Source organism: Gobio gobio, assembly GCF_949357685.1.
Source record: "Gobio gobio genome assembly, chromosome: 16".
NCBI lineage: Eukaryota > Metazoa > Chordata > Actinopteri > Cypriniformes > Gobionidae > Gobio > Gobio gobio.
This window is the reverse complement of record NC_137109.1, coordinates 52,380,889-52,406,513: the sequence shown is the minus strand read 5'-3', so window position 1 is coordinate 52,406,513 and position 25,625 is coordinate 52,380,889. Positions and strand designations below refer to the sequence as shown.

General features: G+C 41.5%; 1 protein-coding gene across 1 annotated transcript in view; it reads right to left on the bottom strand.

Moving 5' to 3' along the window:
* Positions 1–25,625, bottom strand: part of bod1l1 (biorientation of chromosomes in cell division 1-like 1) — a 47,565-nt gene that overhangs the window by 18,964 nt on the left and 2,976 nt on the right. The window contains exons 3-12 of the mRNA XM_079839019.1: positions 23,617–23,840; positions 23,060–23,407; positions 20,065–20,214; positions 19,131–19,288; positions 14,323–14,419; positions 14,142–14,250; positions 12,268–12,322; positions 10,944–12,198; positions 8,667–8,734; positions 24–2,483 (exon numbers count right to left, since the gene is read on the bottom strand). Coding sequence (XP_079695145.1) covers positions 24–2,483; positions 8,667–8,734; positions 10,944–12,198; positions 12,268–12,322; positions 14,142–14,250; positions 14,323–14,419; positions 19,131–19,288; positions 20,065–20,214; positions 23,060–23,407; positions 23,617–23,840 — 4,924 coding nt within the window. The remainder of the gene's footprint in view (positions 1–23; positions 2,484–8,666; positions 8,735–10,943; positions 12,199–12,267; positions 12,323–14,141; positions 14,251–14,322; positions 14,420–19,130; positions 19,289–20,064; positions 20,215–23,059; positions 23,408–23,616; positions 23,841–25,625) is intronic.

Here is a 25,625-nt window from a genome sequence, read left to right as displayed (position 1 = left end):
ATGAAGCGATTCTGATTCGTTACCGTCTCAGAGGCGTCTGAAGACTTCTGTTCCTGCTCAGCTGGGTCTGCAGAGAATGTTGACGCAAGTTCTGGAGTGTTTTCCATGAGGCTCTGCACAGGCTCTTCTGCATCCGTCTCCTGTGTGTCTGCAGTGAGGGCCTGTACAGGCTCAGCTGCGTCTGCAGTGACTGTTGTTGCTGATTCAGCTGCGTCTGCAGTGACTGTTGTTGCTGATTCAGCTGCGTCTGCAGTGACTGTTGTTGCTGATTCAGCTGCGTCTTCAGTGACTGTTGTTGCTGATTCAGCTGCGTCTGCAGTGACTGTTGTTGCTGATTCAGCTGCGTCTGCAGTGACTGTTGTTGCTGATTCAGCTGCGTCTTCAGTGACTGTTGTTGCTGATTCAGCTGCGTCTTCAGTGACTGTTGTTGCTGATTCAGCTGCGTCTTCAGTGACTGTTGTTGCTGATTCAGCTGCGTCTTCAGTGACTGTTGTTGCTGATTCAGCTGCGTCTTCAGTGACTGTTGTTGCTGATTCAGCTGCGTCTTCAGTGACTGTTGTTGCTGATTCAGCTGCGTCTGCAGTGACTGTTGTTGCTGATTCAGCTGCGTCTTCAGTGACTGTTGTTGCTGATTCAGCTGCGTCTTCAGTGACTGTTGTTGCTGATTCAGCTGCGTCTTCAGTGACTGTTGTTGCTGATTCAGCTGCGTCTTCAGTGACTGTTGTTGCTGATTCAGCTGCGTCTTCAGTGACTGTTGTTGCTGATTCAGCTGCGTCTTCAGTGAGGGCCTGTGCAGGGGACTCATCCGTGTCTGCACTGAGGGTTTGTACGGTCTCAGGAGTGTCTGTAATGATGGTCTGCATGGGCTCGGCTGCGTCTGCTGTGACCTTTGACATGGGCTCGGCTGCGTCTGCAGTGAGGGTCTGGGTTGGCTTGGCTGCGTCTGCAGTGACCTTTGACATGGGCTCGGCTGCGTCTGCAGTGACCTTTGACATGGGCTCGGCTGCGTCTGCAGTGATGGTCTGGGTCAGCTCAGCTGCGTCTGCAGTGACCTTTGACATGGGCTCGGCTGCGTCTGCAGTGAGGGTCTGTGTAGGCTCAGCTGCGTCTGTAGTGACCTTTGACATGGGCTCGGCTGCGTCTGCTGTGACCTTTGACATGGGCTCGGCTGCAGTGACCTTTGACATGGGCTCAGCTGCGTCTGCAGTGATCTTTGACATGGGCTCGGCTGCGTCTGCAGTGAGGGTCTGGGTTGGCTTGGCTGCGTCTGCAGTGACCTTTGACATGGGTTCGGCTGCGTCTGCAGTGACCTTTGACATGGGCTCAGCTGCGTCTGCAGTGACCTTTGACATGGGCTCAGCTGCGTCTGCAGTGATCTTTGACATGGGCTCGGCTGCGTCTGCAGTGACCTTTGACATGGGTTCGGCTGCGTCTGCAGTGAGAGTCTGGGTTGGCTTGGCTGCGTCTGCAGTGACCTTTGACATGGGCTCGGCTGCGTCTGCAGTGACCTTTGACATGGGCTCGGCTGCGTCTGCAGTGACGGTCTGGGTCGGCTCGGCTGCGTCTGCAGTGACCTTTGACATGGGCTCGGCTGCGTCTGCAGGGACCTTTGACATGGGCTCGGCTGCGTCTGAAGGGACCTTTGACATGGGCTCGGCTGTGTCTGCAGTGACCTTTGACGTAGATTCGGCTGCGTCTGCAGTGACCTTTGACATGGGCTCGGCTGCGTCTGCAGTGACCTTTGACATGGGCTCGGCTGCGTCTGCAGTGGCGGTCTGGGTCGGTTCGGCTGCGTCTGCAGTGACCTTTGACATGGGCTCGGCTGCGTCTGCAGTGACCGTTGATGTGGGCTCGGCTGCGTCTGCAGTGACCTTTGACATGGGCTCGGCTGCGTCTGCAGTGACGGTCTGGGTCGGTTCGGCTGCGTCTGCAGTGACCTTTGACATGGGCTCGGCTGCGTCTGCAGTGACCTTTGACATGGGCTCGGCTGCGTCTGCAGTGACGGTCTGGGTCGGTTCGGCTGCGTCTGCAGTGACCTTTGACATGGGCTCGGCTGCGTCTGCAGTGACCGTTGATGTGGGCTCGGCTGCGTCTGCAGTGACCTTTGACATGGGCTCGGCTGCGTCTGCAGTGACCTTTGACATGGGCTCGGCTGCGTCTGCAGTGACCTTTGACATGGGTTCAGCTGCGTCTGCAGTGACCTTTGACATGGGCTCGGCTGCGTCTGCAGTGACCTTTGACATGGGTTCGGCTGCGTCTGCAGTGACCTTTGACATGGGCTCAGCTGCGTCTGCAGTGACCTTTGACATTGGCTCAGCTGTGTCTACAGTAACCTTTGACATGGGCTCAGCTGCGTCTGCAGTGAGGGTCTGGGTCGGCTCGGCTGCAGCTGTAGTGAGGGTCTGCGTTGGCTTGGCTGCGTCTGCTGTAAGCATTTGTGAGACTCTCTCTTTGTCTCTTTCATGTGTCTGCACATCACCAACCTGAAAGAAAAGCACCAACACATTATAGGAGCTACACAGACACACCAGCAATAAGAAAAAACAATTATTTGTTGCCAGCATAGTGGATGCATTTGAAATACTGCTGCTTCTACAAGAAAAATTATTTCATGAAAAAAAAAAAAAAATAATAATAATAATAATAATATATTATATATATATATATATATATATATATATATATATATATATATATATATATATATATATATATATATATATATATATATATATATATATATATATATATATATAGCCAAAAGTGTTGTAACGTCTGCCTTTACATGCACATGAGCTTTAATGCCATCCCATTCTCAATCCGTAGGGTTTAATATGGAGTCGCCCACCCTTTGCAGCTCTAACACCTTCAGCTCTTCTGGGAAGGCTTTTCTCAAGGTTTAGGAGTGTGTTTATGGGGATTCTTCTAGAAGTGCATTTGTGATGTTGGACGAGAAGGTCTGGCTCTCAGTCTCCGCTCTAATTCATCCCAAAGCTGTTCAATCGGGTTGAGGTCAGGACTCTGTGCAGGCCAGTCAAGTTCCTCCACACCAAACTCGCTTATCCATGTCTTTATGGAGCGACGCTTTGTGTACTGGATGTGCATCCCACAAATCTCCATCAACTGCAAGATGCTCTCCTATCAATATGGGCCAACATTTCTAAAGAATGCTTTCAGCACCTTGTTGAATCAATGCCACGTAGAATTAAGGCAGTTCTAAAGGCGAAAGGGGGTCAAACAAAGTATTAGTATGGTGTTGGGGTAACAGTTTAGGACCCAGGACCAGTAGTGAAAAATTAAGCACATATACTGGTCCATGCCAATTTGGGTCATACTTTCCCTTTTACTCAGGATCATTCCCTGGCAAACAACCCTGTTGTTTATTTTTATTTATTTACTTTTTATTTTTATTTCAGACCACTATTGAGTTTTGTACCTGAAAAAGATCGGTGTTAAAAAAAAGAAGTAATTACAATCCCTATTTTTGCATCGGAAATTAGGAAGCAGCCTAAATTGGTAGACCATTGATACCCCAACATTGGCCTCAGGAGAAACTTAAAGGGTGGGTTCTAAAATCCACTGCCTTTTCAATATAATTGTATATATCTTATTTAAATTTATAATCAAAGACTTAATCAATAATTATCTTTCTATATTATTATAATGAATTTAATGATCCTCTCTAGGTATGATTTTGTTTCTTCCTTTATATTTTCTAAAGTTTGTATTTGGTCTCTGAGTGGTGACTGAGGGTCTGTCTTAGACATATGTGATGTCTCACGAGAAGACTCGTATCAGGAAAACTGTGTGATCAGGAACTATGATTAACCTGTCTCCATGTTTTTACTAATTTGAAAGCAGACCGGATGGCTCTGGTGATTCTTGAATGCACTTTCCAAAAGGCTCCAGAAAAATATCGGATCCTGTTGAGGGTCAAAGATCTTAAGCGATGACCAATGAGCATGAGGTGATTTCCCGATGACGGGTAAGATCCTCTTTTGGCCAGCGGAGGGCAACCTCAGCCAATGGGGGTCACCGCGATGGGGCTAGGGTTAGGGTTAGGTGGGGTTAGGGTTAAGGTTTTTATGTGAGGTGTGTATGAGAGGTGAGGCAGATGTCTGTGAGGCCAGCAAGATCACTGTTGGGAGGGGAAGCTGTGTTTCGTAGGGGCCAAGGTCAAGACTGGACACAGCAGCCCCTGCCCTAATATTGGCCCCTCTATACCGCTCACCAAATACCACATAAATTGAGAGCCAGGAAACACCATGAAGAAAAGAGCTATGATAAGATTGGCATTCAAGGGCCAGCTGAGACCATTCTGGTCATCCTTAAAGGGTTAGTTCACCCAAAAATGAAAATTCTGTCATTAATTACTCACCCTCATGTCATTCGACACCCGTAAGACCTCCGTTCATCTTCAGACACAAATGAAGATATTTTAGTGTAAAGCTGATGCTGAGAAAGGCTTCAGATAGGCCTCCATTGGAATTCAGTACATTTACACAAGACCCATAAAAGGCACTTAAAACGTCGTTACAAAGTCCATCTCACCACAGTGGCTCTACAAAAATTTTACGATGCGACGACAATAGTTTTTGTGCGCAAAAAAAAAATCTAAATAACACCTTTATCCAACTTGTTCTTGTCTTCCGTGTGTGCCTCCACGACGCATGCGTGAGAATATGACGCAGATCCGGCGTTCGGACACATGACCCAGAAGCGATTTGTTTACGAGCAGAGGAAGACGCGCGTGTCTAAGCTATTGGATTCTACATTGATCGTGCTTTAGGTCTCGGCGTAGTTCTCAAAATGGGGCATTAATGTGCATTTCATGGATTCCCGAACCCAGGCGCTACGTCATTCTCGCGCATACGTCGTGGAGGCACACGCGGAAGACAAGAACAAGTTGGATAAAGGTGTTATTTTGATTTTTTTTTTCGCACAAAAACTACGTCTACTAGGTCTTACGGGTGTCGAACGACATGAGGGTGAGTAATTAATGACAGAATTTTCATTTTTGGGTGAACTAACCCTTTAACCTTGCAGATTTCAGTCATGTGTTCGGATTTGAGGCATCGCACGCCTCTAACTCGATGGGAATGCAGTAACAGTGATTGCTCATTTAGCCCAGCTTCCAGAGATTAAATATGGATTTGTCTTTCATTTTATTTTATTTCATTTTATATTTCCTTTTACTGAAACCCTAAAGAATTGTATGAATACTATTACTATATGAGGTGAGGAGACAAATGTGACCCGCCAGGGGAGCACGAGTGACCACTCCACCTTCAGTAGTGACCTCACTGGTAGACCAGGCGTGCGGTATGGGATCGCCCATTGGTCTAAAACGGGGGACTGAAGGGGCAGGTCAGATACCTGTGTCTCTTCTTTTATACACCTATCCTTCTCAAAGTTTCTTTTTATTATTTCCATAACCTGAATAATCAAGGATAATCAATCTATGTATCTCTTTCTCTGCTTTCATATATTTAGTTTAAAGTGTTAGTTCACCCAAAAATGAAAATTCTGTCATTAATTACTTACCCTCATGTCGTTGGACACCCGTAAGACCTCCGTTCATCTTCGGAACAGAAATGAAGATATTTTAGTTGAAATCTGATGCTCTGAAAGGCCTCCATTGGCACAATGGCACGGTTCACTCTCAAGACCCTTAAAAGGTACTAAAGACGTCGTTACAAAGCCCATCTCACTACAGTGGTTCTAAAATAACTTTATGAATCGGCGAGAATAGTTTTTGTGCGCAAAAAAAACCTAAATAACGACTTACATAGTGATGACGATTTCAAAACAAGGCATCATGAAGCTTCGAAGCGTTATGAATCAGTGAGCCGAATCATGATTCGGATCGCGTGTCAAACCACCAAACTGCTGAAATTTGGCGATTCAAACCGCTGAATCGACTCATTGATTCATAACGCTTCGAAGCTTCATGAGGCTGTGTTTTGAAATCGTCATCACTATTTAAGTCATTATTTAGGGTTTTTTTGTGCACAAAAACTATTCTCGCCGATTCATAAAGTTATTTTAGAATCACTTGTAACGACGTCTTTAGTACCTTTTAAGGGTATTGAGAGTGTAAAGTGCATTGAGCCAATGGAGGCCTTTCAGAGCATCAGATTTACACTAAAATATCTTCATTTGTGTCTGAAGATGAACGGAGGTCTTACGGGTGTCCAACGACATGAGGGTCAGTCATTAATGACACAATTTACATTTTTGGGTGAACTAACCCTTTAAAGATGATTGTTATTCTGTGTGATTTTATACTTTTATATATTTAGTTTAAGGATGATGATTTTGGAGTTTTAAATCTGGTCTTCTCAGCTGCCTGTTCTGACCTCCAGCCGGGATGTATGTGTCTCTCTGGTGAAGGAGAGCGATTGCTGTATCTGTGTTTAGGTATTGGGTGTTCTTTTGATAAATGTCAGGATCCACTGACACTAACTAGAGTGCAATATACCCTAGTGCTTTTGTGTGTGAGTTACATGATCTGTGCAGGCCTAATATTGAAGATGGACGTTTTCTGCACACGACCCCAGAACTGAAGACGCCTTCCTAGGACCTCCTGGGTCATTGTGATCTAAATCTAGTCATGGGGCGACAACTAGTCTACCCATTTTAGTGATATGCTCTGCTATCTATCCTTGTGTGGAAATTTACAGTGACGGTGCATTTTTTCTCTGCCAATCAGAATAATTCAACACGGCAGTAATGACGTGGCTAGATGTTGAAAACAGTATAACTGTTCAGAAATTGTATGTACGTTAGGCGGAGACGGGGAGACTGTTAGAGGGAGTGCGGCCTACAAACTCCTTGTGAGCTGGCTTCTGCTGATGAAACTGCAAACTCTTCTTCAGTAAATTTTTCTTTAAAGGGTTAGTTCACCCAAAAATGAAAATTCTGTCATTAACGACTGAGCCTCATGTGGTTGGACACCCGTCAGACCTCCGTTCATCTTCAGACACAAATGAAGATATTTTAGTGTAAATCTGATGCTCTGAAAGGCCTCCATTGGCTCAACTTTACACTCTCAAGACCCTTAAAAGACACTAAAGACTAAAGTTACAAAGTCCATCTCACTACAGCGGCTCTACAATAACTTTATGAATCGGCGACAATAGTTTTTGTGCGCAAAAAAACCCCTAAATAACGACTTATACAGTGATGATGATTTCAAAACAAAGCATCATGAAGCTTCGAAGCGTTATGAATCAGTGAGTCGATTCAGCGGTTTGAATCGCCAAATTTCAGCAGTTTGGCGGTTTGACACGCGATCCGAATCATGATTCGACTCACTGATTCATAACGCTTCGAAGCTTCATGATGCATTGTTTTGAAATCGTCATCACTATATAAGTCGTTATTTAGGGGTTTTTTTGCGCACAAAAACTATTGTCGCCGATTCATAAAGTTATTTTAGAACCACTGTTGGAAAGCAAAGTGCAAGACTGTCCAGCAGAGGGCGCTAACAGACTGTATTATTGTACAACTGACTGATTTATTCACGTTCTCAGACGGAAGTTGTTTTTAGTTTGTAGTGGAGCGGCAGGCAGAAAGAAACCAGCTCGTTGTTCATACAGTTAAATTTTGCTTTGGTGGATTTGTGCGTGTAGAAGACTGTAAGTATCATTATATTTATACATTCCATGTTTATGTATCGTGAGGAGTAGCAACTTTATCGTGCATTCAGGACATTTACTGTTCGCCATTTGATGACTGAATGACGCAGCATTTTCTGTTTACCGTCGGTTTGCGATGCATACAGTTAATATTAACATTTGTGTTGTGTATTGTTTAGTATTTGTTGTTTACTCTAGAAGGAGGACTATTTACTGTTTAAGTGAGGATGTGTGGTACAGTTTGATGCTCAGTCAGATTGTTTGTATCTAGTTTTTCCTTAAGAGCATATTATTGCCTATTGAACATTTCTATTAAGATAATCTAATAACTATTTGCTGTATTTTGTTACTGAATAATCTTTGTTGTGACTGTACTAAGAAAATCTATTATTTATTATTATTTCCTTATGTAGAACCACATTTCTATCCACCTGTAACTTGAAAGAAGCAAGCTGGAATAAAAGAATACAAATGGAGAACAAAGACTCGTGCATTCTAACAGATGCCCCACAGTGATCATAGCTTTAAACTAGCAACTTAATCCTTCATTACAACCACTGTAGTGAGATGGACTTTGTAACGACGTCTTTAGTGTCTTTTAAGGGTCTTGAGAGTGTAAAGTTGAGCCAATGGAGGCCTTTCAGAGCATCAGATTTACACTAAAATATCTTCATTTGTGTCTGAAGATGAACGGAGGTCTGACGGGTGTCCAACCACATGAGGCTCAGTCATTAATGACACAATTTACAGTTTTGGGTGAACTAACCCTTTAATTAATCTAACTCCTGACTCTTGGTCTTCATTTTTCACTATTGGTCCTGGGTCCTAAACTGTTGCCCCAACAATGGTGTTCCTAATAATCCTTTAGGTGAGTGTATAATTGAAGTGAAGCATCACGATTGCTCCATGCCAATAAGCGTTAAAGCTGCATGCACCTTGCAGTGGTCGGTTCTGTGCAGTTAACTTGCTTACTTCATATAAGCCAAACAATCTGAGACGGTAGAGGATATGATGTCATGAGCTTACCTCTGATGTCACCTCCTGCAACCCGAGAGTGTTCGTCTCCATGGGCTCCACTGTGGCGGCAGATGATGCTGGTAGATTAAATAAGTTATGAGGTTTTATTACTCAAATGCATATGATGATGTGTGTGTTAGAGTGTGCGATATTGACAAAAATGAAAGCCAGATATTTTCTGTGATGGTGTCGATAACGATAATTTGAAGATTAGGGCAATTTTTTCTAACCTTATAAGATGTATGCATTATCTTTTATGTCAAATTCTATAAGACACAATAAAATAAATCTGCTTGGTTTGGAATGATTTTCTTTGGCGAAAAAGATCATATTGTGTCTAAGGGTGTGTTCACACTTGTAGTTCTGTTCTCTCGGTCAGGATCAAAAAAGACGAGAAGAACGAAGTATGCTTGAGCATTCTTGTCCTTATTGTGATGTCACATCCTGTATTTGGTTCGTTTAGATATCCTTGGTCTGTGTTGTGCTCATATATTTTAGTCAAACCGCACCAGAGTTAATTTGAAAGCAGATCAAGACCCACTGAAAATGCGGGTCTGTGTCCGCTTGTTCAGTTCAGATGGAAGCGTTCAAACTTGTGCAAATGAGCCACACTAAAAGGACAAGAGTTAACTGTAATAAAACAAAATGTGGCATGTGTGAACACATACTAAATTGTAACTCACAATATTAACTTAATTTTATAAAGCAGTTCAATAAACAAGATCACATTTGCAATCGCGCTGGTATTTGCTGCCATCTAGTGAAAACAGCCAAAACTGTCTGCAGGGTGCTAGAGCACACATGGCATGAGTTATACACTTATTTATATAAAAATATATAACCAAAGAAATTAGGGGTGTAACGGTACACAAAACTGACGGTTCAGTACGTACCTCGGTTTTGAAGTCACGGTTCGGTATGAGTTCGGTACAGCAATTTTACAAAATTGCTTTTTATTTATTTTTATTAAAAAGTGGTTTGTCTGTCCTTAAATGAATTAAATTATAACTAAATGTTTATTGAAGATATTGCTGTAAACTATATAGGGAGCCCTTACTTGCACATTAATATTAAAGGTTAACAACAGAGCCCAAAGTATTAGCCTAAATTCAGTTGCTATTTATTTTTAGGTATAATAATCAACACTCAAATAACACACCGTACACAAAACATGTCAACTTCACATGAGGCCGTTTTTGCAATAACTTCTAAATCTAATTATAAAATAGTTTATCCAATTCGTTGTTGAAATATAATCATTTATACACAGTGTCTGTCATTTTCATGACAGGTTTATTTAAAGCTACACTGTGTGATATTTTCCCCCATCTAGTGGTGAACTTGTATATGACCATCCAGTGAATATTACTTTCTGTTCCTCTCAATTCCGATTTCGTTTTAACTCCTACGGTGGCCGATTTAGTCCAAGATTAACATGGCTTCCAGTTCGACCTTGTCCACATTGGACACGGAGCCATCGAGTGTTAAAACGCCAAAGGCGAAGCTTGAATTTACGGGAATGTCCCTCTTTGGCTAATGTACTTTCAAGATGGAGGATCAACATGGCGACCCGCATTCGAACCCTCACCCGTATGTGTTTACAATGGCATATTATAAACTTACCAGAATACTTTATTACTTGAAAGAAGTAAATATACATTAATGAGCACATATATTTTTGAAAGAACTAAGTGTTTTTAGCTAAGAATAAACTAAAAAAGTTGCACAGTGTAGCTTTAATATTAAAGGTTAACAACAGAGCCCAAACTATTAGCATAAATTCAGTTGCTATTTATTTTTAGGTATAATAATCAACACTCAAATAACACACTGTACACAAACATGTCAACTTCACATGAGGCCGTTTTTGCAATAACTTCTAAATCAATTATAAAATAGTTTTTTATCCAATTCGTTGTTGAAATATAATCATTTATACACAGTGTCTGTCATTTTCATGACAGGTTTATTTAAACATACATGAAATCAAGACATCACTAACAGGTTAAGTAGAATAAGAATATAAATATTCTTAAATATAAAGAATATAACTTTCTGCTAATATATATGACTTTTTTGCAACGAAAATGCGGGGATTGTGAAATCATGCTAGCCCCGCATATTTTGCACGCGGAAATAGGCAATTTACGCTGCGAAAGTGCGGTGTATTTGAAAAAATGCGGCCCCCGAATAAATATGCGGACTTTGGCTGATTATGCTTTAAATCATGCGATCGCATAAAACGTTTTTTCTGGAGGGACTGTATTATAGTAGACGATACACTACCTGCACTTCCTGTTCCTGTAGTCGTCTTCGTGGCAACCTGAGCATCGGAGACGAGATCCGAGGACCGCGCAATATCGGGATCCATGGAGAGCAGCGTAAGCGCCGCTTCCTTCATCTTCATGTCGGCCTCCGTTTCCCGCTGGGCCGCCAACTCCGAGGCGGAGGTGCAGACGTCCATCAGGCTCAAGAGGGCGTCGGCTTCTGCTGAAAGTGGGCGGGGCTCTTTGATCAGCGCGTCCTCATCCTCGGATTCGGGAGTGACGTCGCTCAGGGCGCCGTAAGGGTCGTCCGGTTGAGGTGCGGATGCGGGTTCCACCGCAGGTTCTCCAGAACTCTCCTGACTCCCTCCCGACTTCCTCTCCGGATCTTTCGGCAACTTCTTCTCAGTCGTTTTCTTCGCAACCTTTGCTTTCTCCTCCGAAGTTTTCCTTTCCTCTTTCTTCTGTTCTGCAGTTCCTGCTTTAGACTTGGCTTCTGGTTTTTTATCCGATTTGCCTGCTGGACTCTGGGATTTAGACCTGTGTTTCTCAGAGAGGGATTTGACCTTCGGCCCTGCCTCCAACTTTCGGACGTCGCTCTCGGTTTCCGAGATGGATTTCTGCGGATGAGTCTTGTCTGCGGATGAATCCTTCCTGTCCGACCTCACCTTGAGCTTCTCTCCCGGTTTAGCCTCTGGATGACTCTTTGACCTCTTCAGAATTTCTTTAGGGGGTTTGTCTTTCTTCCGGCTGACCTCTGAACCCGTCTCGACCTCTGACCGCTCCTCTGAAGAGCCGGTGGAGTCCAGACGTCGGAGGCTCTTGCCGCTCGCCTTCGGTTTCTCCTTCTCGTTCACGGGCGTCTTTGCTTTCTTCGGGTTCCCTTCATCCGCAGCTTCCGTCTTGATTTCTCGGGAAGACACAGAACTCTTCCTGTCCGGCTTGACCTTCGACCCCTTCTTCTCATCAGCTGCTCCTTTCGCAGCCCCTCCGTCTTTTTCGTCGGCTGTGGCGTCTCCAGTCTTCCGGAGTTTGTGCTTGAGTCGTTCCTCAGCGCCCTTCTCTTTATCCTTGCGATCCTTTTCTTTGGAGTGTGAGTCTTTCCGAACTGCTTTCCCGGCCGTCCTCTGGCGTTCCTCCGTTCCCAGCTCCAGGTCCAGGATGAAGGAGTGAACGCGTTTTTTGTCAGGGAGTTTCTCCTCTCCATCTGCCTTCTTCTTGCGCTGCTCTTCCAGATCTGAGAGCCGTCGTACTGACTTCAGACTCACCGCCTTCACCTGCAGACAGACAGCGCTGTTCACTACAGACAGACAGACAGAAAATGCTGGAGAATGAGAGAAACTTACATCTTTGTTGAGTGAATCTCCCTCAGTGTCACTCTTCTTCCCGTCATCCTCTTTTCTAAAAGAAAGAGTCAAGAACTACCTTCATAATGCGCTTATAATGAGATTCAGGCAATATTGCGATTAAACTTTTCCGCATGCAAACACAAGACTTCAACCAAATTGATGCGATTAAAGGATTAGTTCACTTTTAAATAAACTTTTGCTGATAATTTACTCACCCCCATGTCATCCAAGATGTCCATGTCTTTTTTTCTGCAGTCGAAAAGAAATTAAGATGAAAACAGTCCAGGATTGTTCTCCATATAATGGACTTCAATGGGCTCCAAACAGGTCAAGGTCCAAATGTCAGTTTCAGAGCAGCTTTAAACGACACCAGATGATGAATAAGGGTCTGATCTAGACAAACCATCAGCTTCTGAGAGAAACCCAGCAGTATTTATGCTATTTTTTTACCTCTTATCAGACGAACGTGATCATCTCTGAGCTCCGCCATAACTTCCGCTAAGTGAGGTCAAAATACGAGCCTGGTCATAATTGTATAATTAGATGCCTCATTAGCGCTAGCACGGATCAGTAGAATGAGGCATCTACGATCAATAAATCTATGACCATGATCGTATTTTGACCTCACTTAGCGGAAGTTATGGCTGAGCTCAGAGATGATCACGTGTGCCGGAAAAAGGTAAAATAATAGCATAAATACTGCTCGGTTTCTCGCAGAAGCTGATCGTTTGGCTAGATCAGACCCTTATTCATCGTCTGGTGAAACTGTCATTTGGACCTTGAACCATTTGGGGCCCATTGAAGTCCATTATATGGAGAAAAATCCTGGAATGTTTTCATCAAAAACCTTCATTTCTTTTCAACTGCAGGAAGAAAGACATGGACATCTTCGATGACATGGGGGTGAGGAAATTATCAGCAAAAGTCTATTTAAAAGTGAACTAATCCTTTAAGCTCATAATTGTAGTAAAATGTCGCACATGCGGATTTTAGTCGCAATTAACAGGCATGTAAACACTGACAAAAGTGTACGTGCTTGTGATTAACACGGATTCGTAAAGATAGCATCACGTTTCTGGGGTGCTGAAGAAAGTGTTGCACTACATGAATATATTTCAAGATATATATTTCAAGATATATATATATATAATCTTGAAATATATATCTTGAAATATATTCATGTCGTGCAATACTTTCTTCAGCACCAGAAACGTGATGCTTGTGCAATATATATATTGTCTACAATAATATTGTGATTGCTTTAACTGACTAATAAAGTTAACTAGGGTTAAACAAAATTAAACCTGAAGTGTTACTGACATTAAATAAAACAGAAACTAATGAAAATGACAAAAACAGAACAGAATTACTAAATCTTTAATATTAAAACGAAAACAGAAAATATAAAAAATAAATATCTAGCTCAAAACATTAACAAAGCTATACTAGCATATGTGATTATAAAATCAAAAACAAGGTCCCTTTTTGATTCATGTTTGTCGAGTTGTTAAATCATTTTGATTTCAGCAGAAAGACAGATTGTTTACGTTATCAATCATCTGTGCACATCTCTAGTAATCGCAATGTGTATTATATGTAGCTAGTGTTCCTTTTTAATGTTTTATATTTTAAACAATCCAATAAATGAATTAAACATCTCATCTTTAGGGAATTAAGAGGAATTGGAGGGTATCATAACTTTAAGAGCTTTTATTCATGATGATTTTAAAGAAAAGATTTTGAATTAAAGATGTTGAAATAACATTCTTAAGAAATGTTTTTGGGACTACAGAATATTCTTAACTTTACTCTTAAGTTAGAAAATAATAGGAAAATATAAAGTTTTGTATTCTTCTTTAATCCCCACTGACCTGGAGTCTCTCTTTCTCTGTCTGCTCAGAGCCACTTTCTTCTCCAGGACCTTCTTCTCCTTTCGCGCCTCTTTGGCTCGAGGTCTCTGATCCGCCTGTCTCTTCCGATCTGCAGGGGAAAATCAGGTCAGAGACTCCATCTTTAACGCAAACACAAACACACACACACGAGAGCAGGTACCCTGTTCCTCATTCTGTGCTGCTCTCAGCCGGCGTTTCTCCTCCATACGCTCACGGTTCTGCTGCCGCTTCAGCAGACGCTCCTCTTTTTCTTTGGCCTGCGAAGTGAAATAAACTTAAGAGTTTTTGCCAAAGACAACGAAGACCATTTGAAAATTGTGCATAATGATGATTAAAACGGCTTCATTTTTTTTACTAAAACATAAAAAAATTACAAGATATTAAAGCACTAATAATGTTTATTGAGCAAGAAAAATCTAAAAAGACAAAATTATTGTTTCAAATAAGCCAATCATAGTCAATAAAGCTGAGCTGTGTGAGCTAAAGCTGAAAAACTGAACAATTGTTAATTAATTAGAAAGGAAAGCTGGCAGTGAACGAACATTGTTAATTAAGTAACAGTCCTATGAGGTAATATAATAATCTTATGTGTGTGAGATTATTCAGGAAGCATAAACCTGAAATAACATACTTCTGCACAAAATGACAAATGCACAAGTGATAAAAAGCAGAGATTTTAGAAGAATTCACAATATTGTTTTATGACCGTGTATTATGTCATTTCAGATGGTCAGGTTTTAGCTTGTTTTTGTTCAATGTTGATATATGAATTTAATTTCTGCACTAAACTATTAATTTCATTGACTAAAATTATATGCAACTTTATTCAGAGTAAAACTGGGTAAAATGAATGAACATGAAGATGAAATTTACAAAATGTAAAGATCATTTAAATCAAAAGACCAAAATGACAACTAAAACTACAAAACTAAAATATAAACTTTCACCATGTTTTTAGGAATAACATCAGTGTGAATGAAATCTGAACAAACCCCTCACAAAAAACCTTCAGAATATAGAAATAAATAAAACTAAGTTTTGGTGTGTAAGCCTTACTGAAGTGGTGAACAAACTTTAAAAATATGTAGTGTGATTGAAATCGACAGACACAAACAGATGAAGTGCTATAAAATATACACTTAAGTGTATTTTTGAATAAATTAAAATTATTCAAGTAAAGTATTACAGACTAATATTACTCATGCTCAAATGCCCAACTATCAAAGAAAAGAAAAAAAAGACAGATTTTAGTCATTTTTGTTTATCAATGAAATGTATTGTTACATCTTACTAATTGGTTAGTAAATTAATTTGATATTATACATTATTATGGTAAATAGTGTTATCAAAATGAAGCAACATCAGTTTACCTAAATTCATTTTGTTTTATAACGCTATATCCATGTTGAGAACAAATGAATAACAAAAGCCATAGAATTACCTATATAAAACTTTTAAGGCAAGACACCGCAGATGAATAGGATAAAATATCTAACAGATATCATCATATTTCCCCAGTTAACTGATTACAATTAGAAGTGTAAACATTTTTGTATTGCATGTTTTCTGATATGCTATGTTTAAATATGCAAATGAGGCATTATCTGAACATTGGATGAAGCCACATTCAAAATTCTTGATTGATTGTTGACATGTTAAGAGTTTATCCAGAAGGGATTTGGGTTTCTCTTTTAATCGCTCCATAAATGAGAAAATACTGTCTACAGACCGAAAAAACACATTTTCACCATGTTTTTAGGAATAAAATGTTATATAAATCAGTGTGAATGATATATGAACAAACTGCTCACAAGAAATCTTCAGAAAATAGATATGAATAAAACTCTAAGTTTTGGTGTGTGTAAGTGTTACTGAAGTGGAGATCGAACTCTTTAAAGATATGTAGTGTAAGTGAAATCTGCAGACGCAAACAGATAAAGTGCTATAAAATACACACTTAAAAGTGTATTCTGGATGTTTTATTTCCACTAGTCTGATAATTATCACGCAAAAAAAAAAAAGACTAATGGCTCATTTTAGTCGTTTTTGTTTATCAATGAATTGTATTTTTACGTCTCACTAATGGTTAACGAATTAACTTTGATATTATACATTATTATAGTAAATAGTGTTATCACAATGCAGTGTCATTAGTTTACCTACATTTTTTTTTAACACAATATTCATGACGAGAACAAAGTGAATAACAAAAGCCATACAATTAAAAACATACCAAAAAAACTATATAAAACTTTTAAGGCAAGACACCGCAGGTGAATAGGATAAAAAAAACAAAACACAGATATCATCATATTTCCCCAGTTAACTGATTACAAGTGCAAATATTTTTGTATTACATGTTTTCTGATATGCCATGTTTAAATATGCAAATGAGTCATTATCTGAACATTGGATAAATCCAGATTCAAAATTCTTGTTTAATTGTGTTGATATATTAGAGTTAAAGGTTTTTAGAGAGTGGATTTGGGATCTCTTTTTATCACTCCATAAAGTGGAAAATACCGTCAACAGCAGGAAAAAAAAAAAGATTTTCACCATGTTCTTAGAAATAAAATGTTATATAAATCAGTGTGAATGATATATGAACAAATCCCTCACAAAAAATCATCAGAATATAGATATGAATAAAACTCTAAGTTTTGGTGTGTGTAAGTGTTACTGAAGTGGAGATCAAACTCTTTAAAGATAGTGTGATTGAAATCTACAGACGCAAACAGAAAAAAGTGCTATAAAATACACACTTAAAAGTGTATTCTGGATGTTTTATTTCCACCAGTATAAATAAGATAAGTTATGGAAAAAAACTATGGTTTTGACTTAAGATTGTGAAATATTTTAAAATACATCAGTTAAACATGCGTGTAAAAAATGTTTCAGTACACATTTCACCCATATACATTTAATCCATACAACCACAAAACATTTAGAAAATGCACACCAGAATGAATCCAAAAATGTACAAAGGGGCGGCTTTACAATCGTCTACACTAGGGGTGTAACCGTACACGTATTCATACCGAAAATTTCGGTTCGGTACACGTGTATCGTCGAATACGAGTTGTAGCCCATTAAAAACTTTTAACCACCACAAGTTCAGCATTTTGTTAATTTCTACAAGAAAAAAAGAGTGTCAGCTCTTAAATTCTGTCCATTTTATCACGGAATTCAAACAATAAATGCCGTTTTGACACTCTTTAATGTGGCGTGACAGATCACTGTATAGACACCTCAGCATCATCTCGTCCTCTTTAATGCCAGTTAATAAACATGAATGAACATTTGAAGGCTTGTTGAAGGATAAAGTACAACTTACAAGGATGGGCATTTCTCCAAATTATTTGGTTTGAAACGTTGCATGTTTTAATAAATCTTTGGGAGCAGTATCAACAGTGTGCAGATTTTTGTTTAATTTGAATATTTGGGCTCATAAACTAATAATCGAATATATCCGTTTATTTAAATGACATTATTTTGAGAAAATGAGAAAGACTCATTTAGTTGTCTAAAATGAGAAAATTGTCGTCACCATTTCTGAACAAACTTACGATCAGTACAGAACAAGCTTACGTCGTCTCTTAGGCTTTTCTTTCAGTTCAAAACATTAAACAATACGTGTAAACAAAAAAATATAAGCCTAGTACCATTACACCCTGAGTCTATACATTCATTCAGTGGCCGTTTCATCACTTGCTTGGGGTACTAGAAGGCCATTGATATATGCCGTATCAGTGCTATTTTAATATCATCAGTTTGTATAGTTTCATTTTAATTTAAGAATTAAAAAAAAAAATATGTTTATATAGTTCCTATTCATTTTCATTTTGGTTTTAGTTTTAGTTGTTTTAATCCATGAAGTTAAAATCTTGCGTGGCACACTAGTAGAAATAAAACAAGTTCTCTTGTTCTTTTATTTCAAGTACCAATGTTTTTTCTGGTTTTAGTGAACTATAATTGTGCGTTCACACCAGACGCGATTCGCACGAAGGATTTACATGTTAAGTCAATGCAGAGACGTGAAATGGCGATTGATGCGAACTGAGCGTTTTGAACGCGTGAATCGCTCAAGTTGAAAAATCTGAACTTTGCCGGATATTCGCGCCGCATTAACCAATCAGGAGCTTGCTCTAGTAGTGACAACAATGAGGAGAAAATCTGTATATTAATATCTGGTTCAGACAATATGATTATCACTGTGATAACATTAAATGACATGAAACACAACCCAGTCTCTTTTTGTTAAACGCAAGTTTATGTTTGATCAATAATACAAAAGTATAAGTAAAAGGTATAATAAGCTACACATGAAATAAAGCAAACAATTCAGCCAAACATTCAAAGTCAGTGCTAGTCGGCTACAACGGTAACGTAAAGTTAAATAGCCTAAAAATAAAAAAAGTAATGAAACTTCACTTTGCCCTCAGCCTAAACGATTTTTCACAAATTACAGATCCATGAGAGCAAAGATCGGCCGTTACAAGACGAATTATAGCTCGAGACACACCACAGAGACATCAGAAGGACTGGCTGAGGAAAGGCTGATCTCACCGGGTTAATGAGCGCCGCTGATCCACTGGAGCTCACAACTCCGAAAACGGCAGATAAAATGTTCAAATAGGCACTCTTTATATAAATAAACCACTGATTTGAGCTTTAAACAACTACATCATCGACTGAAAAAGTCTTAAAACTACGTTTTGTCACACATTAACAGTAGATTTTAACAAAAACAGACGTGTAAACACAGCCCATGTCAGACATTTCTCAACGAGTCGAGCCGCTGGCAGAAGCTCCGCCCATGAGGAGAATGAAGCGTCTGTTTTGCAGTGAATGTCACGCGCGATTCGCGCGAGTAAACTCAAAATGTTCAAGCGTCCACCTTTGTGCGATTAGCGCGAATTATTTGCCTCAAACGCGTCCAGTGTGAACGCCACATAATAATGTTCTTACCACAGAGCGCCGGCGCTGCTCCACCGTCACCTCGTCATCGGAGTCGCTGTAGTAGCGCGAGTACAGGAAGGGTTTGTGTATGTATCCCTGTCTCACACCACGAGGCTTCTTCTCCCTGCTGCCCTCAGAGTCGTCACCCGTCTTCAGTCCTCCGTCATCTACACACACACACACACACACACGTTGGGTTTTCATGTTTTATGGGGACTTTCCATAGGCGTAATGGTTTTTATACTGTATAAACTGTATATTCTATCCCCCTACACTGACCCTGCCCCTAAACCTACCCATAACACACACACACACACACACACACACACACACACACACACACACACACACACACACACACACACACACACACACACACACACACACACTGCCCCTAAACCTACCCATCACACACACACTGCCCGTAAACCTACCCATCACACACACACACACACACACACACATACACACACACACTGCCCCTGCCCCTAAACCTACCCATCACACACACACACACTGCCCCTGCCCCTAAACCTACCCATCACACACACACACACACACACACCCTGCCCCTAAACCTACCCATCACACACACACACACACACACCCTGCCCCTAAACCTACCCATCACACACACACACACACACACACACACACACACACACACACTGCCCCTAAACCTACCCATCACAGGAGACATTCTGCATTTTTACATTTTCTAAAAACATCACTTAGTCTGATTTATAAGATGTTTTCCTCATGGGGACCTAAAAATGTCCCCACAAGGATGAGGATTTCGGATATTGCCATCTTTGTGGGGACATTTCGTCCCCATAACGTAGGGATTACCAGTCCATACACACACACACACACACACACACACACACGTGAGCGCTGCAGTGATAGACAGACGTAGTGGCTGATCATGTGATGTGCTTCTCACCCTCAGAGCTGATTTCTCCCTCCTCTGTGGACTCAGATGGCGGCTCGTCCTCATCACTGTCGCCCTCAAACGAGGACAGATCGCTGGTGTGGACAGAACTCACGGTGATGTCACTGAGACCCTCCAGATCAGAGTCCTCCAATGAGTACTCTAAACACACACACACACACGTCAAAAGTTTGGAATCATTAAAAAAATTTGCTCACTTTTCTGCTCACCAAATAAGTGGCATCTGCGCTCAAACTCAGAACTCATTTTTAAATACAGCAAAAATTTATATTATACGACTTTAGATTATAGCGACTTTAACATGCGCTTTTCCAACGCGCGCACTAAACGCCTGTCAAACACGTGGACTAAGTAGACGTCTTACTGCGCTAATACGGTCAAATACACACAAGGTTAACAAACACAGTCGGTTATGTCTGAAGTGAAAGTAAAATCGTGTGTGTGTGTATATTAGATGCGTGCAGGTCTTTAATTGACAGCAGCGCAGCCTATAGTGAACACGCCGTCCTTAAAGGGACAGTTCTCCTGTAAAATGATGTCATTATTTACTCGCTCTAATATTGTTCCAAACCTGTATTAATTTCTCAATGACAGAAATATCCCTTTAATGTTAATACAACAACAAAAGACAAAGAGAAAATCTCTCACTGCTCTTGACTGAAAAACAGTAGCTAAGAATCAGTGTATATTTTATAGTGAAGTCTGTGTAGTGTTTTATTTTTACATTTATTCATTCAATTTCATACTTAAATGCTGCTGTACAGCTCTAAATCTTTATATATATATTTATTTTATATTATACAATACTCTAGGAATGTGTACATGGGTTTTTTTTAAGTAAAGTTTTAAGTTTAAGTAAGGTTTTTCAATTCTTTTAAGTAAAATAAAGAAAGAGTATTGCAATAAAAAAATAGTCTTTTTTCTCTTTCACCTCTTGCTGTTCCTGTCGCCTAAGAATAGAATAACAAAAAACTGATGTGACAAGCCATCAGAACCCAACCGAAAACCGTGATTAAAAACCGAGGTGTGTATTGAACCGTGGACTAAATGTAGTGTTGCATACCTAGTAATAATTAACACTTTTATTCATCAAGGACGCATCTATGGAAGCCCGTTTCCACCACTAAATAAAAAAATTAAAACAGTAATTGCGACTTTTTATCTCAAAATTCTGACTTTTTCTGACAATTGTGAGTTATAAAGTCAGAATTCTGAGATATAAACTCGCAATTGCGTGATATAAAGTCAGAATTCTGAGATAAAAAGTCGCAATTGCGAGTTATAAAGTCATTGATCTGCCGTGACCCGACACATGATGAGTTTATATCTCTGAATTCTGTCTTTATAACTCGCAATTGCAAATTTATATCTCAGAATTCTGACTTTATAACTCGCAATTGCGACTTATCTCTGAATTCTGTCTTTATAACTCGCAATTGCGTGATATAAAGTCAGAATTCTGAGATAAAAAGTCGCAATTGCGTGATATAAAGTCAGAATTCTGAGATAAAAAGTCGCAATTGCGTGATATAAAGTCAGAATTCGGAGATAAAAAGTCGCAATTGCGAGTTATAAAGTCAGAATTCTGAGATAAAAAGTCGCAATTGCGAGTTATAAAGTCAGAATTCTGAGATAAAAAGTCGCAATTGCGAGTTATAAAGTCATTGATCTGCCGTGACCCGACACATGATGAGTTTATATCTCTGAATTCTGTCTTTATAACTCGCAATTGCAAATTTATATCTTATAACTCGCAATTGCGACTTATCTCTGAATTCTGTCTTTATAACTCGCAATTGCGTGATATAAAGTCAGAATTCTGAGATAAAGTCGCAATTGCGTGATATAAAGTCAGAATTCTGAGATATAAAGTCGCAATTGCGTGATATAAAGTCAGAATTCTGAGATATAAAGTCGCAATTGCGTGATATAAAGTCAGAATTCTGAGATAAAGTCGCAATTGCGTGATATAAAGTCAGAATTCTGAGATATAAAGTCGCAATTGCGTGATATAAAGTCAGAATTCTGAGATATAAAGTCGCAATTGCGTGATATAAAGTCAGAATTCTGAGATAAAGTCGCAATTGCGTGATATAAAGTCAGAATTCGGAGATAAAAAGTCGCAATTGCGTGATATAAAGTCAGAATTCGGAGATAAAAAGTCGCAATTGCGTGATATAAAGTCAGAATTCTGAGATAAAAAGTCGCAATTGCGAGTTATAAAGTCATTGATCTGCCGTGACCCGACACATGATGAGTTTATATCTCTGAATTCTGTCTTTATAACTCGCAATTGCAAATTTATATCTTATAACTCGCAATTGCGACTTATCTCTGAATTCTGTCTTTATAACTCGCAATTGCGTGATATAAAGTCAGAATTCTGAGATAAAGTCGCAATTGCGTGATATAAAGTCAGAATTCTGAGATATAAAGTCGCAATTGCGTGATATAAAGTCAGAATTCTGAGATATAAAGTCGCAATTGCGTGATATAAAGTCAGAATTCTGAGATAAAGTCGCAATTGCGTGATATAAAGTCAGAATTCGGAGATAAAAAGTCGCAATTGCGTGATATAAAGTCAGAATTCGGAGATAAAAAGTCGCAATTGCGTGATATAAAGTCAGAATTCGGAGATAAAAAGTCGCAATTGCGAGTTATAAAGTCATTGATTTTCCACGACCCGACACATGATGAGTTTAAATCTCAGAATCCTGACTTTATATCACGCAATTGCGAGTTTATATCTCAGAATTGTGACTTTATAACTCGCAATTGTGAGAAAAAAAAGTCTGAATTCTGAGGTAAAAAGTCGCAATTAATTTTTTTATTGTTTTATTTAGTGGCGAAAACGGGCTTCCATACGCATCAAATTGATATTTATAATGACACAAAAGATTCTATTGCAAATAAATGCTGTTCTTTTCAACTTCATGCATCCTGAAAAATAAAATGTGCGACAAAAATATGACGCGGTTTTCCGAACCCTCTCTCAGGCGCTCTCTGGTCTTCTGTTTGACAACGCAGGGTTTCTGCGAGTCCGGTTCCCGGTTCTCCTCTCTCATCTTCCCGGAGGATTTACTGCTGCTCTCTTTCCCAGCGTCTGCCTCCTCCTTCACCTCCTCCATCTCTGCCTCCTTCTCCTCTTCTGCCTCCTGTCCTCCGTCTTTCCCAGGCTCCTCCTGCGGTTCGTCCTTTATCTCTGCGCTGTGCTCCTCCTGCTCCTCCTCCTCTTCCTCCGGGAGGCTGATGTCCATCATCTCCTCCTCTGTGGGATCATGGATCGGGGAGGTGACACTGCTCTGGATCGGATCATCAGCGCTGGAACTCGCAGCTGGAGAACACAACAACAATCAGTGAGAACCGTCTCAAATCTACGGCTTTTTCACCCGTTCCTTTATTTAACCAGGGAATTTAAAACTCACAATCTCTTTTACAAAAGTGTGACAGGAAAACCACAGAACAAAAACTAAAATATGTGTCCTGATGTAAGAATGTTGGGATATTTGTGCTGGAAGGTAAGACAGAAACTGAGACGCTCACCGGCATCTTTTCCCTCCTCTGGGTTCACCGGCTCCGGCTCCTGGTTTTCCACAGGAGGAGGCGGAGCTACAGGAGGAAGAGGAGGTTCATCCTCCTCCACGTGGCTGTTTGGAGACAGAAACCTCCGGACGATTCGCTCCACCTGCGGCCGAAAGGTGTGATGGACCTTCGGATCAACGACCTGAGCCACGATCCTGTCCACTCCCTGCTCCAGCATACCAGACCTGACCCACACAGAGGAGGAGGAGGAGGAGGAGACGTCAGAGAGGAGGAGGAGAGAGAGGAGGAGGAGGAGAGAGAGGAGGAGGAGGAGGAGAAGAGAGGAGGAGGAGGAGGAGAAGAGAGAGGAGGAGGAGGAGGAGGAGGAGGAGGAGGAGGAGGAGGAGGAGGAGGAGAAGAGGAGGAGGAGGAGGAGGAGAGAGAGGAGAAGGAGGAGGAGACGTCAGAGAGGAGGAGGAGGAGGAGGAGGAGACGTCAGAGAGGAGGAGGAGGAGAGAGAGGAGGAGGAGGAGACATCAGAGAGGAGGAGGAGGAGGAGGAGGAGGAGAGAGAAGAAGGAGACATCAGAGAGGAGGAGGAGGAGGCGACATCAGAGAGAGAGGAGGAGGAGAAGAGAGAGGAGGAGGAGACATCAGAGAGGAGGAGGAGGAGGAGACATCAGAGAGGAGGAGGAGGAGGAGACATCAGAGAGAGAGGAGGAGGAGGAGGAGGAGGAGACATCAGAGAGAGAGGAGACATCAGAGAGGAGTAGGAGGAGGAGACATCAGAGAGAGAGGAGGAGGAGGAGAAGAGAGAGGAGGAGGAGACATCAGAGAGAGAGGAGGAGGAGACATCAGAGAGGAGGAGGAGAAGAGAGAGGAGGAGGAGACAGAGAGGAGGAGGAGGAGGAGACATCAGAGAGAGAGGAGGAGGAGGAGGAGGAGAAGAGAGAGGAGGAGGAGACGTCAGAGAGAGAGAGGAGACATCAGAGAGGAGGAGGAGGAGAGGAGGAGACATCAGAGAGGAAGAGACATCAGAGAGGAGGAGACATCAGAGAGGAGGAGACATCAGAGAGGAGGAGGAGGAGGAAGAGACGTCAGAGAGGAGGAGGAGGAGGAGGAGAAGACAGGAGGAGGAGGAGGAGAAGAGAGGAGGAGGAGGAGACGTCAGAGAGAGAGGAGGAGGAGGAGGAGACATCAGAGAGAGAGGAGACAGAGAGGAGGAGGAGGAGGAGGAGACAACAGAGAGAGAGGAGACATCAGAGAGGAGGAGGAGGAGACATCAGAGAGAGAGGAGACATCAGAGAGGAGGAGGAGGAGGAGGAGGAGGAGACAGAGGAGGAGACAGAGAGGAGGAGGAGGAGGAGGAGAGGAGACATCAGAGAGGAGGAGGAGGAGGAGGAGAGGAGACATCAGAGAGGAGGAGGAGGAGAGGAGGAGAAGAGAGAGGAGGAGGAGAGGAGGAGGAGAAGAGAGAGGAGGAGGAGGAGGAGACATCAGAGAGAGAGGAGACATCAGAGAGTAGGAGGAGGAGACATCAGAGAGAGAGGAGACATCAGAGAGGAGGAGGAGGAGGAGGAGGAGGAGACAGAGGAGGAGACAGAGAGGAGGAGGAGGAGGAGGAGAGGAGACATCAGAGAGGAGGAGGAGGAGGAGGAGAGGAGACATCAGAGAGGAGGAGGAGGAGAGGAGGAGACATCAGAGAGGAGGAGACATCAGAGAGGAAGAGACATCAGAGAGGAGGAGACATCAGAGAGGAGGAGACATCAGAGAGGAGGAGACATCAGAAGGGAGGAGAAGGAGAGGAGGAGACATCAGAGAGGAGGAGGAGGAGGAGGAGGAGGAGACGTCAGAGAGGAGGAGGAGACGTCAGAGAGGAGAAGGAGGAGGAGGAGAAGAGAGAGGAGGAGGAGGAGGAGACGTCAGAGAGAGAGGAGGAGGAGGAGGAGACGTCAGAGAGAGAGGAGGAGAGAGAGGAGGAGGAGACATCAGAGAGGAGGAGGAGACGTCAGAGAGAGAGGAGAAGGAGGA